A 14,283-nucleotide genomic window follows, 5' to 3' on the forward strand; every position below is an offset into this window, starting at 1 on the left:
ACTGCTCTATGTACAGTATATAGGAGAGAAAGGGCTGTAAATTAAGCCTTTTGGAAGTCCTTTGGGATTGGCTGCCAGTCATAAGTGGGTTTCTACATAAGAACACTTTCGTATATTACCAAAAGTTTTTAAGACATATCTGTTGCCATTTGCCAATCTGTTTTGTGGATTAAAGTTTTTAATTATTTTGCCAGGAATGCATTTAAAATGTCTGTAATACTCAATCTCTGATATTAAATACTAAAGTATGTTTGTTTTTTTAGCCAAGGTCTATTGCTTTTGCTTCATGGTAGGCCTGGTAACATCACTGGTGTCATGTACACCATTGCAAAACCTTCTTAATTGATGTCGCTAGCTATAGGCATCTAGTGCTTGTGTCCCAAGATGGCAAGTGGTCCAGAGAAAGGGTTAAAGAAGAGAAAGTGAAAATAAGTAGAGGGTCCGTTTAGGTGTAAAACAGTAGAAAAGTAGATGGAACTATGGAAGAAGCAGAGAGGAGTAAAAAAGAAGAAAACATCTAAAAGTGGCCATACATGCACCAATATTATTGTACCACTATTTCCTACCAATTGTTGTGGAGAGATCGTAATTGTAGCGTGTATGGCCACCTTTAGATGAAAAGAAAAAGAAAATAAGAGAGGAGAAAACCACTATGAAAGATGAGAAACCGAAAGGTAGTTGAAAGAAAGAATGGGAGAATGAAATAAGTAGGGATGCACTGCATCCAGAATTTGGTTCGGCACTCAGACAAGATTTGTCCTTTTTCAACAAGATTTGGATCTGGACAAATCCATGTGACTGACTAAACTGAATCCTTAAAATCTTGTGGCTTTTTGTCACATTAACACAGAGGTTGAAAATTTTTACCATGCCCAACCCCCCTGGTCTAATTTGCATATGCAAACTAGGCTTCAGTTCGGTATTCAGCCGAAAGGATTTGGGTTTCAGCTGGATCCCAAAAAAGGGGATAAAAACAGATGGATCATAAAGAAAAAGAGAGCACTTAGTGTATGGTGGAAGGTATGGTTGAGGTCCCTTTGTGTCCTACCAATGCCCCTGGAAGAATGGCTCTTTCTTAATAAAATGCAAAAACAAAAAAAAGAGGAGAAGATGTGCACTGGGTGCAGCATTTTAGACACCTGACATGCACGTGCATCAGGAGTGCTCACATTATCAGGATGTGATGTCCAACAAGTAGGAAAAACTAGATGGAAATATTAGTAAGTGGGTATGCACTGTTTTTAATGTGACCTTTAATATGGCAAATATTCTTGTGTGGGACTTCCTTGTTCTTTTACTACTTGGACATTTCTAGCTTTCTGGTGGCATTCACACTGATTTTCCTGCTAGGGTGCAGAATGTAGCAATGTTGCTATAGACCAGTGCCAAATCTACTACTAGTCCTAACAAAAGCTCTAGATGTGTTTATATTGCACAGTACCACATAATATGTTGGTGCTTTAAACAATGGTCAGTAATCATGACCACCACTTAACCTCAAGCAATGCCAGTTTGATGAGTACATATATTTTTAATTAATGTGCAATCAAAACTACAAGCCTTTAAGCAGTAGGACAGTGTTTGGACTAAAAGTGGCCATACATGGTAAGATTCGCTTGTTTGGTGAGGTCTAAAAATGAGCGACTCTTTCATATGCTCCCCTTGGGTTATCACATTGCAATGAAGGAGACATAAGAAGTCGAAGTGAGGACAACATGAATGATCCAATGTGGTCTTCGATCCAACAGGAAAATCAAGCCTGTCTGGGTGACATCTGAAAGTTTTTTGGACAGATATCAGTCAGGAAGACATGATGGAGGGCCCTATACATGGGCAGAAAAGCTGCTGAATCAGTCTAAAGGACCTGCTTGTGTATGGCCACCTTAGGCTAATGTCCCACAGAGAGATTCAGTCACCCATGATTGATCTCTGCTACTGCGGGCAATTTATGTCTTCTACCGGCAACAAAGGGAATTGCTGGTGAAAAAGGCCTATTTTGCTTTCTGAAGTTGTGCGAACTTCGGAAAACTGGAGCGGTACATAGGCCTTTCTACCGGGGATTCGATTTGTTGCCAGTGGAAACTTAGAAGAGATCTATTGCAGACGACTAAATCTCTCCGTGGAACATTAGCCTAAGGGCTGTGACACACGGGGAGATTAGTCGCCTCGGGACAAATCTTCCTTGTCGCAGGTGACTAATCTCCTCGGAATGCCATCCCACCGACTAGAATGTAAATCGCCGTTGGGAAGGCATAAGCGGCAACTTCGACGACTTTGGCAAATCGCGGCGACTAATCTCCCCGTGTGTCACAGCCCTAAAGGGAGTACTTTAATCAGATGGATGAATGAACTGATATGATTTCTGACTAGAAAATCAAACTGTATGCACAGACAATCTTTTACTATATGTTTAAAAATAAATAATGCACATAAGATAAAAAAGTAATTTTGTAAATCGGAACAACTAAGGAGAGGACAAAAATAACTTACGCAGAAAGTGACAATAATCACACTTTTGTAATTTCAAATGAATGTAAAACTATCAACTAGCAGGAAAAAAAAAACATTTAATATGGTGATTAAGTACAGGAACGTCAGTTGTTACCTGCCTTGGGAATGGGTATCCCATTGACTTAATAGTAATGGGAGCAGGATAAAAGAATCTGATGAGTCTGTGTGCAGTATATGTATCCCTGTAAACAGGTAAACACGTCACATGGCGCAGGCACTGATTTGCATGTCATTACCCATAATCCCTTCTACAGTAACAGCACATATGCAGATACGCTCCTGTTGCTTTCTTCATTTTAACAGAACGCCTGCTGCTAGGTTTTTACATGACTTTTTCCAAAATCCAGAATGTCTGAGCAATTAAACAATAAGCTGTGTTGTATCTAAACGTGTTCTTAAAAATCCCATATTTATATTTAACGTAAGCTGAGCTAGCATTAGGATTGTTTGGGTGTTGATCTATTTTTTTTTTTTTTGCCTTCCGGGAGATTTTTTCCCCTCTATTTGCATTTGCAATATATCTCCTTGGGATACTTAAATGACTGCTAGCATTAAAATACAAATTCTCTGCACAGAGGTTGTCATAGTAACCCCTGGTGCTAGTGAATGAAATGAGAGGTGAGAAATTGGCTAAAATATTACTGCCATGTAAAAATAAAGATATTGAAGCTCCTATTGAACGGCACCTTATTTCTATTCCTTTAAAGGCTATTTTATGTGCTTTTTATAGCTGCTTACAAATATGACATTATGGCTGAATTTAGCTTTAGGGATTCTCTAAAGGCGTGTATTTTGTGTCCCCAGTGATAGGTTAAAATAATCTTTACACTAATGGTCTGGGATTCTGTCATGTACTGAAGGCTCAAAGAGCTAAGAATGTGTCTAAATAGCTTTAGTGACAAAATTGTCATTTCTTGTGGCAAGAATAAGGGAAAATGGAAAAAAACTGCTATGCAGATGAATAATTAATTTATAGAAAGGAAAAAAAAACTGTTATGCAGGTGAAAAATCAATTTATATAAATCAGTAACACTGATACTGCTAAATCCTGCAAGGTTTTGGACACAGTACAGTACCACGTTAAGGTGATTGCACACTGGGCTTCCAAATTGCCTACATTTTCTGCTATTGCCCATAATGTCAGTCTTCTGTGCAAGCACTTTAGGTGATTGCCATAGTAGGGGGGTTGATTTGGTAACCCCCCCAACTAATAAAAAAAGAGCCTTTTCCACTAAAATGTATAGATCTTTGTACATATATTGAGAATTTCCAGTGGGCCAAGAAGAAGGGTTGGCTTTTGTGAGGCACTGCTCATGGCTCTACTCAGCAGATTAAGATGAGTATATAATAAGTAAGCAAAATGAGTAGCTCCATAATATATAGGTTTTGTGTTTATGATAATATGAACTCATCAAGATATTTGCCTTCCTCAGTTAGGCAGGTGATATATAGGCATAATGGTTGAGCGTGATGGACGTACGTCTTTTTTCAACTCAACTTACTATGTTACTATGTTAAATAGTCTGAGATAACAGACTGGATTGGATTTGGACTCTGGGCAGTATATAAATATACTAGTCATATTTCATGCATTTTACGTAAGTTCCGGCAGAAGAAAAAATGTGTAAAAAAAATGATCACGTTTTTTACACCGCAAAGCCTGATTATGTGTGGAAATCTGCCCCTCTGTGCACTGTAACTCAGTATATGGGTAGTATTTATATATATACTGTATATATCCATATTTTGTCACCCCATGTCCAGACACCGTTTTGCGTGTTAAATCCTGCCTCTAGCTGGTGCCAGAGTGCAAAACCTTGCCAGCATAAAACACTAGAAAATGCCTAGACCATGCGCCAACTGGAGGCAAATGTTGTTATTTTTTCCCACTGGAAAGAGTCATAACACAACAACAAAGTGAAGGCACTTGGTTCCATCAGTATATATATATATATTAAATAATGATTATTACTAAGAGTAATAATGAACAGGATTTGAGCAGGATAGCATAATTCAAGACAGGCAAGAGGCCATTTTGACATTTTAGGAACCAGTATTTTCATTTCTCACTTTCAGGAATATGCTTTCAGGAATATTAAATGGCTTTCCATACTGTATGCTGTTATTTTCTCATGATTATTATATGAGGCTTTTCCTTATCAACCATGAACCAAGAGCAAAATCTCTGAACAACTGGAGGAATGTTACAGCAACTGTATAAATGTTTTGGCCAACCCTATGAACAGCATCTCATAAGACCACTTAGTACTTACTCATAAAATGTTGTCCATCCAGTCTCATCACTTTTTGTGGTCAAAAGGCCATTGGTTCCATCATATGTCATCAAGGCCAGCTCTAGACTTTGTGTTGAAACTGACTTTAGCCCACCATTGGCAGTAAGAGTCAAAGTTATAATCTGATTGTCTGGCATTAAAATGTGACGTGGAGTGCCATTAGTGTCTCTCCGAACTTTTAAGGAGTTTCCACTGTTGTCAATCACTTCTGTGACATCATTCTCAGCACTGTAGGTGAAATTGTATAAGTATTCTCCTGTAACAAGGCTTTGTGTATACTGATGAATTCCATTGGCATTAAAGATATACAACTCCTGCTCTCCAGGGGATGCCACTTCATACTGGTTAAATGAAGTAAGCACAGGTTTGTTTTGTAGAACAGCTCTAATACGTATATTCCCAAGATCAGCAATGTACACAGTGCCATCGGGTGCCACTGCTAATGATGATGGTGAGTTCAGAAAGGCATCCGTGGCATAGCCATCATCTCCAGCATAACAATTACAGTTGACATCATCTTTGCAGTTGCAGTCAGAAGGAGCTCCGGCTAAAAGGGATATTTCACCATTGGTTGTTACTTGGCGTATGCGATTAATTTTCTTTTCATTCGTCTCTGCAATGTAAAGTATCCCAGTGTGTGATACAGCTATAGCACTTGCAGACTCAAGTGCAGAATGAATAGCCAGTTTGCTAAGAGAATAGTCTATACCGGGTACCTGGCAATGCATTGGACGTCCGGCTATGATGCTGACTTGGTGATTTTCTGTAATACGTAATATGACATTGTTTTCCAGCACATAGAGAGAGTTATCCATTGGATTCACAGCTAGGTCTGTTGGCCATTCCATGCGCACCTGTAAAATATTCCAATCATATTTATTTTGCCTTGCTTAGTAAAACAAGTGATTATTGCTTTTTACTGTCACTTTATGTTTTTAGTAGATATCATGTCCCATTTTAGCATTTAAGTTGGTTTCCATGACCATGCAATAATAAATATAAGGGCTCATTTACATCTGCAAGGGGAATATGCACATTTCCCCTGCAGTTGGTTGCATGTTAAACCACTTTCATTAAAGGTACTTGTGTCAAAATGTGCTCCTTGCTCTTCTGTAGAGCTGAGCTCAGTGCTGCTCAGTCCTTCCTGCCTTTCATTTCAAATTGGGCGCTGCTGCTGGGGAACCCTCAAGCTACCTCCACCTCTGGTCCAGGCGGTAGCTCCAGGGTTCCCTCAGCACCCCGTGTCAATAGGTGCAGCATACTTCCGAACTGAAAGAATAATGGCACATGCCGAACAATGGAAATGATGCCAGTGTGACTAAAAATATTTAGTAGTGCAACTGCACCTATTTTGGATGAAAAGCACACACAGTTGGGTCCAGTTTGGAAAATTGTATGCAACTGCTGTAGGCGCAGCGGAATGGCGCCAAGAAAATGTTTGGAAAAACTTGCATTGTGGTCAAAATTTCAGGTATTATGTTCGTTAGTTTAAGCAGTTCTCGATTTCCTTGAACATGGATTAATTGGCAGGCTGGATAGGTGGGATCCTATTATCTGCCATTTGCACCAATTATCAGATAACACAGGTCTATGATGGGGCCGGATTTTGCTCTCAGTCACATCAATATATTTCCCCGATAAGATATATACTGTGGCAATCATTTTATTTTTAGGCCTGTGCAGCAACAATAAAGCTATTTACTTGGTAGGAATATGCATTTGCCTCTTTACAACCCCCCAATTATTTTGGGTTCTTTTTTGCCATAAAGCATTAACAATTTTTTAAAAAATAATAATTTCTCATAGACTCTTTTTTTCTTTGGCAGCAACAGTAGAACAACAAGGGGCTAAAATATAAAATATCAAACTGGGGAATCCTAAAGGATTCTCAGCAGTTTCGCAAGTTCCCCCACAGTCATGTGTGCATAAATCAGCCACTGCATTATGCAAACGCAGGCACAAAAAAATAAAACATTCACACATATTAAAATATTCTATGAAATGTAACTGAGCCGTATAATACGTTTAGCTGATACATGAAACAAAATATCTACCTGAGTAATATCCATACTTGAGTCGCAACTTAATGGTCTACCTGCTGCAAGGTCATTGGAACCTAGCAGAGTAGAAATGATTCCATTCTGGTCGACCTTACGGATCATAGTTGCATCAACAAAGTAAATTAGCCCATACTTATCAACTGCAATACCTAGAGGACAAAAGAAAATGATTTGTTACTGTTAGTTATTAAGTGTACTTAATAATAAATATATAATAATAAAATTGGATTCATTCAAAACTACTTGGACCTTGAACTTCCTCTAGATAACAGATGCCTGACCTGTGATGGTCCATGAGCTTCTGCCTGTGGTGCAGAATATGAATTCAGTTTTTATTTATTTAAGCAATGGATGTTTCTATTTCTGTATTTCTAAATTTTGCTTGCTTTAGTTTAGTTGTGCTTGGTAATTTGAACAAAAACATGAAATATCTAGAGTTTTATTTTGCATTCAAACATTTTTTAACGTCACACCATGTCTTCATCTGAAATTGTAATTATTTATTTAGCACCACAGTATGCAGTGTATCAAGGAATATACATTAGACAGTGAGATTAAATACTTGTTAGTAGTAGGTACTAGGTAGTGTTAGGAGCTTCAAATACATAGTTACGATAAGGACAACATAGTTACGATAATGCAAAGGGAAGTGACCAGGGCCGGAACTAGGGGTAGGCAGAGCAGGCACATGCCTAGGGTGCAACATTGGGGGGCAATAGGCATGAACCTCTTGTATGCCTACCCTTAGTCAAGGCCCTTGAGTCCTCCTCATCCTGCCGGTTCCTCATTCTCCACCACTCCCCAATGCTCGTTCATCTCTCTACCCCCCTTGTCATTACTGTGTGCATGCATGCTTGCTCACAATGGGGGTAAGTCATGGAGCTAGGTAGCCGGACAGGTTTTCTAGGGTGCGCTGCTGGCCTGGCCCAGCACTGGTAGGGACACAGGTCATGAGTGTGTTGCTGCAGAGGGAGTCAAGTGCTTCCTACAAAAAGTAATTTTTTAGGAGCTTTGAGAATAGAGTAAGTTTAGAAACTTTCCTGATAACAACTGTGAAAATGTTGTAGTAATGAAGGTAAATAATAGCGTTGTTTACATTCCATTTCCTGCTTTTTACCCAGAAACACAATAGGATGCCGGTAGCCAGATACAGCTCTGCCTTCACAAGGGAACAATTGCAGTTTCTGTAAGGTCCACCCTGGCAGCCGGCTAATCCAGATGGGTATTGGCTAGCATCCTATAGAGCAAAGTTACAAGTGTATCTGGCATTCATAAAGCAACAACACAAGAAAAGTGTTAATAACTTTACATCACTGGGAATTTTTTAGGACTTCCCACTTAAAAATTTAATATATCTGCCCCTAAACTTTAAGAAGGCAAATGTTAGAACTTTAAGATCACTACTTCAGTGCATAGACTGGAACAATACTTTCTCAGCTAAAAACACACTATTACCAAACTAAATGTATCCCCTAAGGAAAGAACTGTAAAAGCCTTAAAGATTAACCTATTCGGCTTAATGCTGATTGAAGGAATTTAATAGCATTTAAAATAAGGCAGAGGGTACAGCACATCATTCAGGACAAATACATATTACAACGTAGTGCAATTTCAGAATAACAATTATAACAATTATAAATAACAATCTTAGCCTTTTCCAGTCAGTCTTAAAGGGGACCTGTCACCCTGACATAAAAAGCTGTATAATGAATGTCCTTTTCAAATGAACCATGAAAACCAAATTCTTTTTTTTTTTATATACTCATCAATGCTTGTTATAAAGGTATTCAAAAATTTCAGCTGTCAATCAAATATTGCCTCAGACATAGAGGAGGGGCAGGATTACTTTCATTTTCCATTAAGCACTTCCTAGATGTCACTGTACTCCTCTCGCCCCTCCCCTCCTACTCACTGTCCCCCATTCTGGCACTTACACAAAGGGGTGATACAAAGCTTACTTTAATAACAGTGCCCACAAAATGGCAGCTGCCTGCTTGTTGTGATAGTGAATTCCAAGACTGAAGGAAAACAGATTTATATAACTTATACAGCATAAGTAAATTTTGTTTTGCCTGACAAGCACAATAGAAAATAATTTGGAATTATTTCTTAGTGTGACAGGTCCCCTTTAAACCTGATGAGAAGAATAGTGTGCCCCAATAAGGGTTAAAACTTGTCTATAGTAAGGATTTAATTAGCAGGAACCCTGACTGTGCTCTAAAACACAGTGGATGAGCTAAAGCCTATAGGGTATTCCATTAAAGTGGAAATTATAGAAGTGAAAAATACAATTAAGGAGGTGTCTCCTCACTCCAAAGGTGTTGTTCATATGTAATTACATTTTTTTGTGAGAAATTGTCTTTGCAATTGTCAGTAAATATTTTATTGGTAAAAGTGGCATTTTTGAGAGTGTGTTTTCTAAACAGAAGTGTTGTTTTTGGTGGTAATAATTGTACATTAATAGAAAACTGAAAAGTTGCAGACAGAAAATGGTTGTCAGGGGTACAATTTCACATTGCACTAGGGGTAATTAAATGGTGTGCTGCAGGGGTCTAGTCTATATTGGGACCGCTTTAATTCAATCTGTTATTGCTGCAGATTATCACTCCATAATGCATACTGGCATATTTTCGAGTGATCATCTGTAATGAAATTGCTTATTAAAGATGATATCCATTTGAATAAATGGCGTTTCGATTTTGAGGGTTTTGTCAGCCACCCAGCTACTAAAATTCATCCTATGTGCAATTTCCATTAAACTTTTTGCCACCACAACATTTGAAATCTGAAAAACTAAATATAGGTTGTACAACACAAAAAGTGTAATTAGTTATTAGCCTTACCTGCTTGGGCAAGCCTCATTACTGGACTCTCATATTGGCTTAAATATAGACTGCGAGCTCTATGAAATGATTATATGAGCCTGTCCACAATGAACTAGGGCTGTGCAGTACTAGCATAGTACATTGTACAAGTAAACTACTGCTACTACAGGTATGGGACCTGTTATCCAGAATGCTTGGGGTTTTCTGGATAAGGGATCTTTTCTGTACTTTGGATCTCCATAACTTAAGTCTGCTAAAAATCATTTAAACATTAAATAAACCCAATAGGATTGTTTTGCCTCCAATAAGGGGTAATTATATCTTAGTTGGGATCAAGTACAAGGTACAGTTTTATTATTACAGAGAAAAAGAAAATGATTTTAAAAAATTAAAATTATTTGCTTATAATGGAGTCTATGGCAGATGGCCTTTCCGTAATTCGGAACTTTCTGGATAACGGGTTTCCGGATAAGGGATCCCATACCTGTACTTAAAAATAAACTGAACCAAAAGTCTATTGATAAAACTGCAAGAACAGAGGGGATAATGTGTTTAAACAAAATAGATTTTCATTTTATGAAAACCAATAGTCCATCTACAGTATGAGCACATCTAAAGTAAGTTAAAATAGAACTAAAACCACAAAAAAATCACTTGGTTGCAGAATATATCGGTGCTTTATAAAAACATGTTAATAAATAATACTAATGGCAACCACACGAGTCATGTTGAGTTCACATTTATAAACATTTCGATCTTTCTAACCATGAGATTTAACAAGAATATATGTCCAAGCTACAGGTGAGCTACCCTAGCTGATCATCTGTCCCAAGGCAGACACCATAATGTCCCCATGATATTTTCTTTCCTTACCTCGAGGATTAGTGAGGATTGCATCCACAGCCTTCCCTCCATTACCACATCTGGCTTCATCAAAGGGCATGCATTGCTCTCCATTGCCGGCTATGACTTCTAAGTTTGTTGCAAGCTCTTTGGCTCCTGTGAGAGATTTGATCTTGTATATTCTCCGACTGTTGGTATCTGACAGATATAAAGAACCTGACACAGGGTCTACAGCCAGATAATACTTATGCGCTATGTTGTTGCTTAAAAGAAAAACACAGAAATAGGTAATTAGTTCTGTCAACTTAATTAACATGTTATTAATTAAATGCTTATTATAACTATACACACGACTCTGAGAAATCACAAGGAACTTCTATCACAGCTTGTTGGATATCTTTTCTATCAGTAATCTCAAACAGCGAACAAGATTACAACTGCTTTTGATCTGTAGTGGCAGTGATGTGGAGCTTTATTACAGGATTGTGTGTACACACAAGTATAGGGAAAACATGGGTCAAAGATTGGAACTGGTCTTTAACTTGATAAAAATCGAGTATTTTTACCAGTGTCACAGATATTGTTTTTGTGGCTGCCATGGTATGCAGTAAGCAATACAATTATACCAGATGTGAGCAATTTAAGCATCAGTACTTCTTCAGTTTAAAGATATTTACAAAAAAATAATACTGTTCACTGGTATAATACAAGTCCATACACAAATAGTGTGCTGCCTTTAAGGCTGATGCCACACACGGCGTAGGGCTGATTTTTTCGGCAAGCAGAAAAACGCTTGCCAAAAAATCAGCCCTACGCCTGCTACTTGTGCCTGCACCCGAATGAATGCGATACGCTCGGGTGCAGGCACATGTAGCCGATATACAACGCGAGACTTTGCATTCTCTCGCGTTTTCATGTGTATATCGGCTACATGTGCCTGCACCCGAGCGTATCCCATTCATTCTGGTGCAGGCACAAGTAGCAGCCCTACGCCGCGTGTGGCATCAGCCTTAGCACTGCCTTTATGAAAGGGACAATTAATAGCTAAAAACCTGTGCCAAAAAGGTTGGTCCTTGGTGTGCAAGGGGAGTAAAGGTGACCAGACTAGCCCATGTATGGGGCCCTTTGGCCAATATCTGGCTGAAAACTGGACAGATGTCATTTGGGCAGGTTTAAAAATACTCAGGATTGAATCGGGATGAGGAATGCATTGGCTTGTTGATACAGTCCTTGCCCTGATGGCCTACTTGTACTGCATTGTGATCCGATCATTTGCCTAGCTTAAGGTGGGCATATTGGCAAAAGAGGTTCCCGGATGAATTCATCTTAAAGGAACAGTAACACCAAAAAATGAAAGTGTATAAAAGTAATTACAATACAATGTACTGTTGCCCTGCATTGCTACGACTGGTGTGTTTGCCTCAGAAAGACTACTATAGTTTATATAAGTAATCTGCCGTGTAGCCATGGGGGCAGTCATTCAAAGGAGAAAAGGCACAGGTTGCTTAGCAGATAACAGACAAACGCCCATTATATGGGGCTTATCTACTAGTTATCTGCTATGTAACCTGTGCCTTTTCTCCTTTTTCCCAGCTTGAATGGCTGCCCCCATGGTTACACAGCAGCTTATTTATATAGTACCTTTTCCGTAGCAAAAACACCAGTTTTTTGCAGAGCAACAGCACATTATATTTTAAAACACTTTAATATTTTGATGTTACTGTTCCTTTAACAAGTATGGTATTTAGTTAGAGAGACCATCCAAAAAGTCAAAAACAGTATTTTACTTGAGCAATCTCAGTCTAAAGATTGTATTGCCTTACAGCATCCACTACTCACCCTCTTTCATTATTTAAAATTTCTAATCTGCTGCATCTACTTGTATTTTGTACAGACCTACTGGAAAAAGTTTTTTTTATTTACTTCTGTTGCACTTCCCTTTTAAGGTTTCTGTTTATCCAAATAGATTGCATGGTACAAATTATTTTTCAATAATCCAGGGAAAACAAGTGTTCATTGTATAGAGCTTGTTGCCTCTCCATTAACTAACTCTACTGTTTCCAGGGGAAGGATCCATTTTTACTGTGTCAATAGGAAAACTTTATGCACTCTGACTCAAAATAGCTGCATGTAGTGATGAGCGAAACAGGAAAATGTGCGTTGTGTGTCTTTTTTTGCTGCACCTATTTGTGCAGCGACTGCGCCTATTGTGACATGACTGCACCCATTTTGACGTGGCAGCGCCCATTTCGCCGCTGCCGCAACTTTATTTGATGCCAATGGCGAAATGCAGAAATTTGCTGAAATCCATGCCTGTCGAAAAAATTTGCTCATCACTAGCTGCATGTACTGCAGATTGCCTGTCTTTCTATTGGCCACTGTCTGTAAGTACCAGTTCCTTTAGTCATGACCAACCCCTTATTAATATCAGCCCATGCTATGGCCACACCACCCAATAGAATACACTACATGACTATATCTAAAGGGAATTAGGAGGAGATAACAGGGATTATAGGCAATGAAGTGAAACAGTGTGAACCAGTGTTAGAGAAACATGGTAAGATATATAAAGGGAAAATAAATTGGAAAAAACTTAGTGAAAGAATATGAATACATTCCCATTATAATTACTATAAAAACATCTGTAGATTAATGAAAACTGAAACCTAAAAACTGGTCAGCAATTTAAAGGTTTGAGACCAATCTGCTAATTTATTTCTTGTAAAAAAAAAAAGTGACAGCTATTTTCAAAAACCATCTGTTAATCCAAAACTTGTGTGAAATCCAATCTCAATCCCTCATCAAATTTCTTCCGAAACTTAACATGACATCTGGGCTTGTAGCTCAACATCAATTGTGAATTATAATTGATTCAACTTGAACTATTTTTTAGCCTTGCTGGTCAGTTTTTTTTAATTATAACCCAAGGAACATATGTTTAATCGAACATTGTTTTGATCAGTTAAACTATATGTCAGAGGGGCCTTTATTAAAACAGCACAATGCAGCCTAAGAAAAGAAGATTTTAGAACTGTATAGAACATTTATTTACAAAAAAAAATCTAGGTTTTGTGAACAATTGTTATATATTTGACATTATTATTATTATTTTGCTGACTTAACAGATTGTTTTTGTATGGCAATTTTCTGAAACAAAATTATAGAGTGAGTAATGTGCTCCCTATTGCAAAATATAAGGGTATAATAAATCCTTGACCATATAAAAACATGAGATTAATTATTTACATTATTTATTATAAATACATTATTTATTATAGTTCACTAGTTTCAATGAGTCATGTGACAGAAATGACATCATTAAGCACAGATTATAACTGATGACATCACTCAGCACCATTGAAAAGGATATCATATACAGGATATTCATGGCACTTCAGTATTATAGTATATTATTAAATTCAAAGTTTTTCCCCAAGTAAGCTTGCTTTCAAATTTGGTACGGAATATAAATACATTTTTATCAAGATAAGGGAAGAAAGTAAATTAAGATAAGGGGTAATTTATTTCCATTACATGACTAACATACCATCAGAAGTGATCTTACTACAGAGACACACCTATGCTAGTATCATATCTCCTCGTAATAATAATTTTCCATTAGTCATGAATTAACTGAAATGTAATTTCAATGTGGAGCTTACCGAAGAGTGACCTGGGGTTTTATGTGATATTTATTTGTGTTTCTAGAAAAAAAATGGATGTGACAGTGTAGATCGGGGCTTGGCCTAA

The 14,283-nt window shown here is 37.9% G+C and overlaps 1 protein-coding gene across 2 annotated transcripts in view; it reads right to left on the minus strand.

Moving 5' to 3' along the window:
* tenm2 (teneurin transmembrane protein 2) overlaps positions 1–14,283 on the minus strand; it is a 712,086-nt gene that overhangs the window by 38,380 nt on the left and 659,423 nt on the right. For both annotated transcript variants that reach the window (XM_031898791.1, XM_012959675.3), the window contains 3 exons: positions 10,564–10,796; positions 6,860–7,014; positions 4,785–5,659 (listed from right to left, as the gene is read on the minus strand). In XM_031898791.1, the coding sequence (XP_031754651.1) occupies positions 4,785–5,659; positions 6,860–7,014; positions 10,564–10,796 (1,263 nt within the window). The remainder of the gene's footprint in view (positions 1–4,784; positions 5,660–6,859; positions 7,015–10,563; positions 10,797–14,283) is intronic.

This window comes from Xenopus tropicalis, chromosome 3 (genome assembly GCF_000004195.4).
Source record: "Xenopus tropicalis strain Nigerian chromosome 3, UCB_Xtro_10.0, whole genome shotgun sequence".
In the NCBI taxonomy this organism is placed as follows: Eukaryota; Metazoa; Chordata; class Amphibia; order Anura; family Pipidae; genus Xenopus; species Xenopus tropicalis.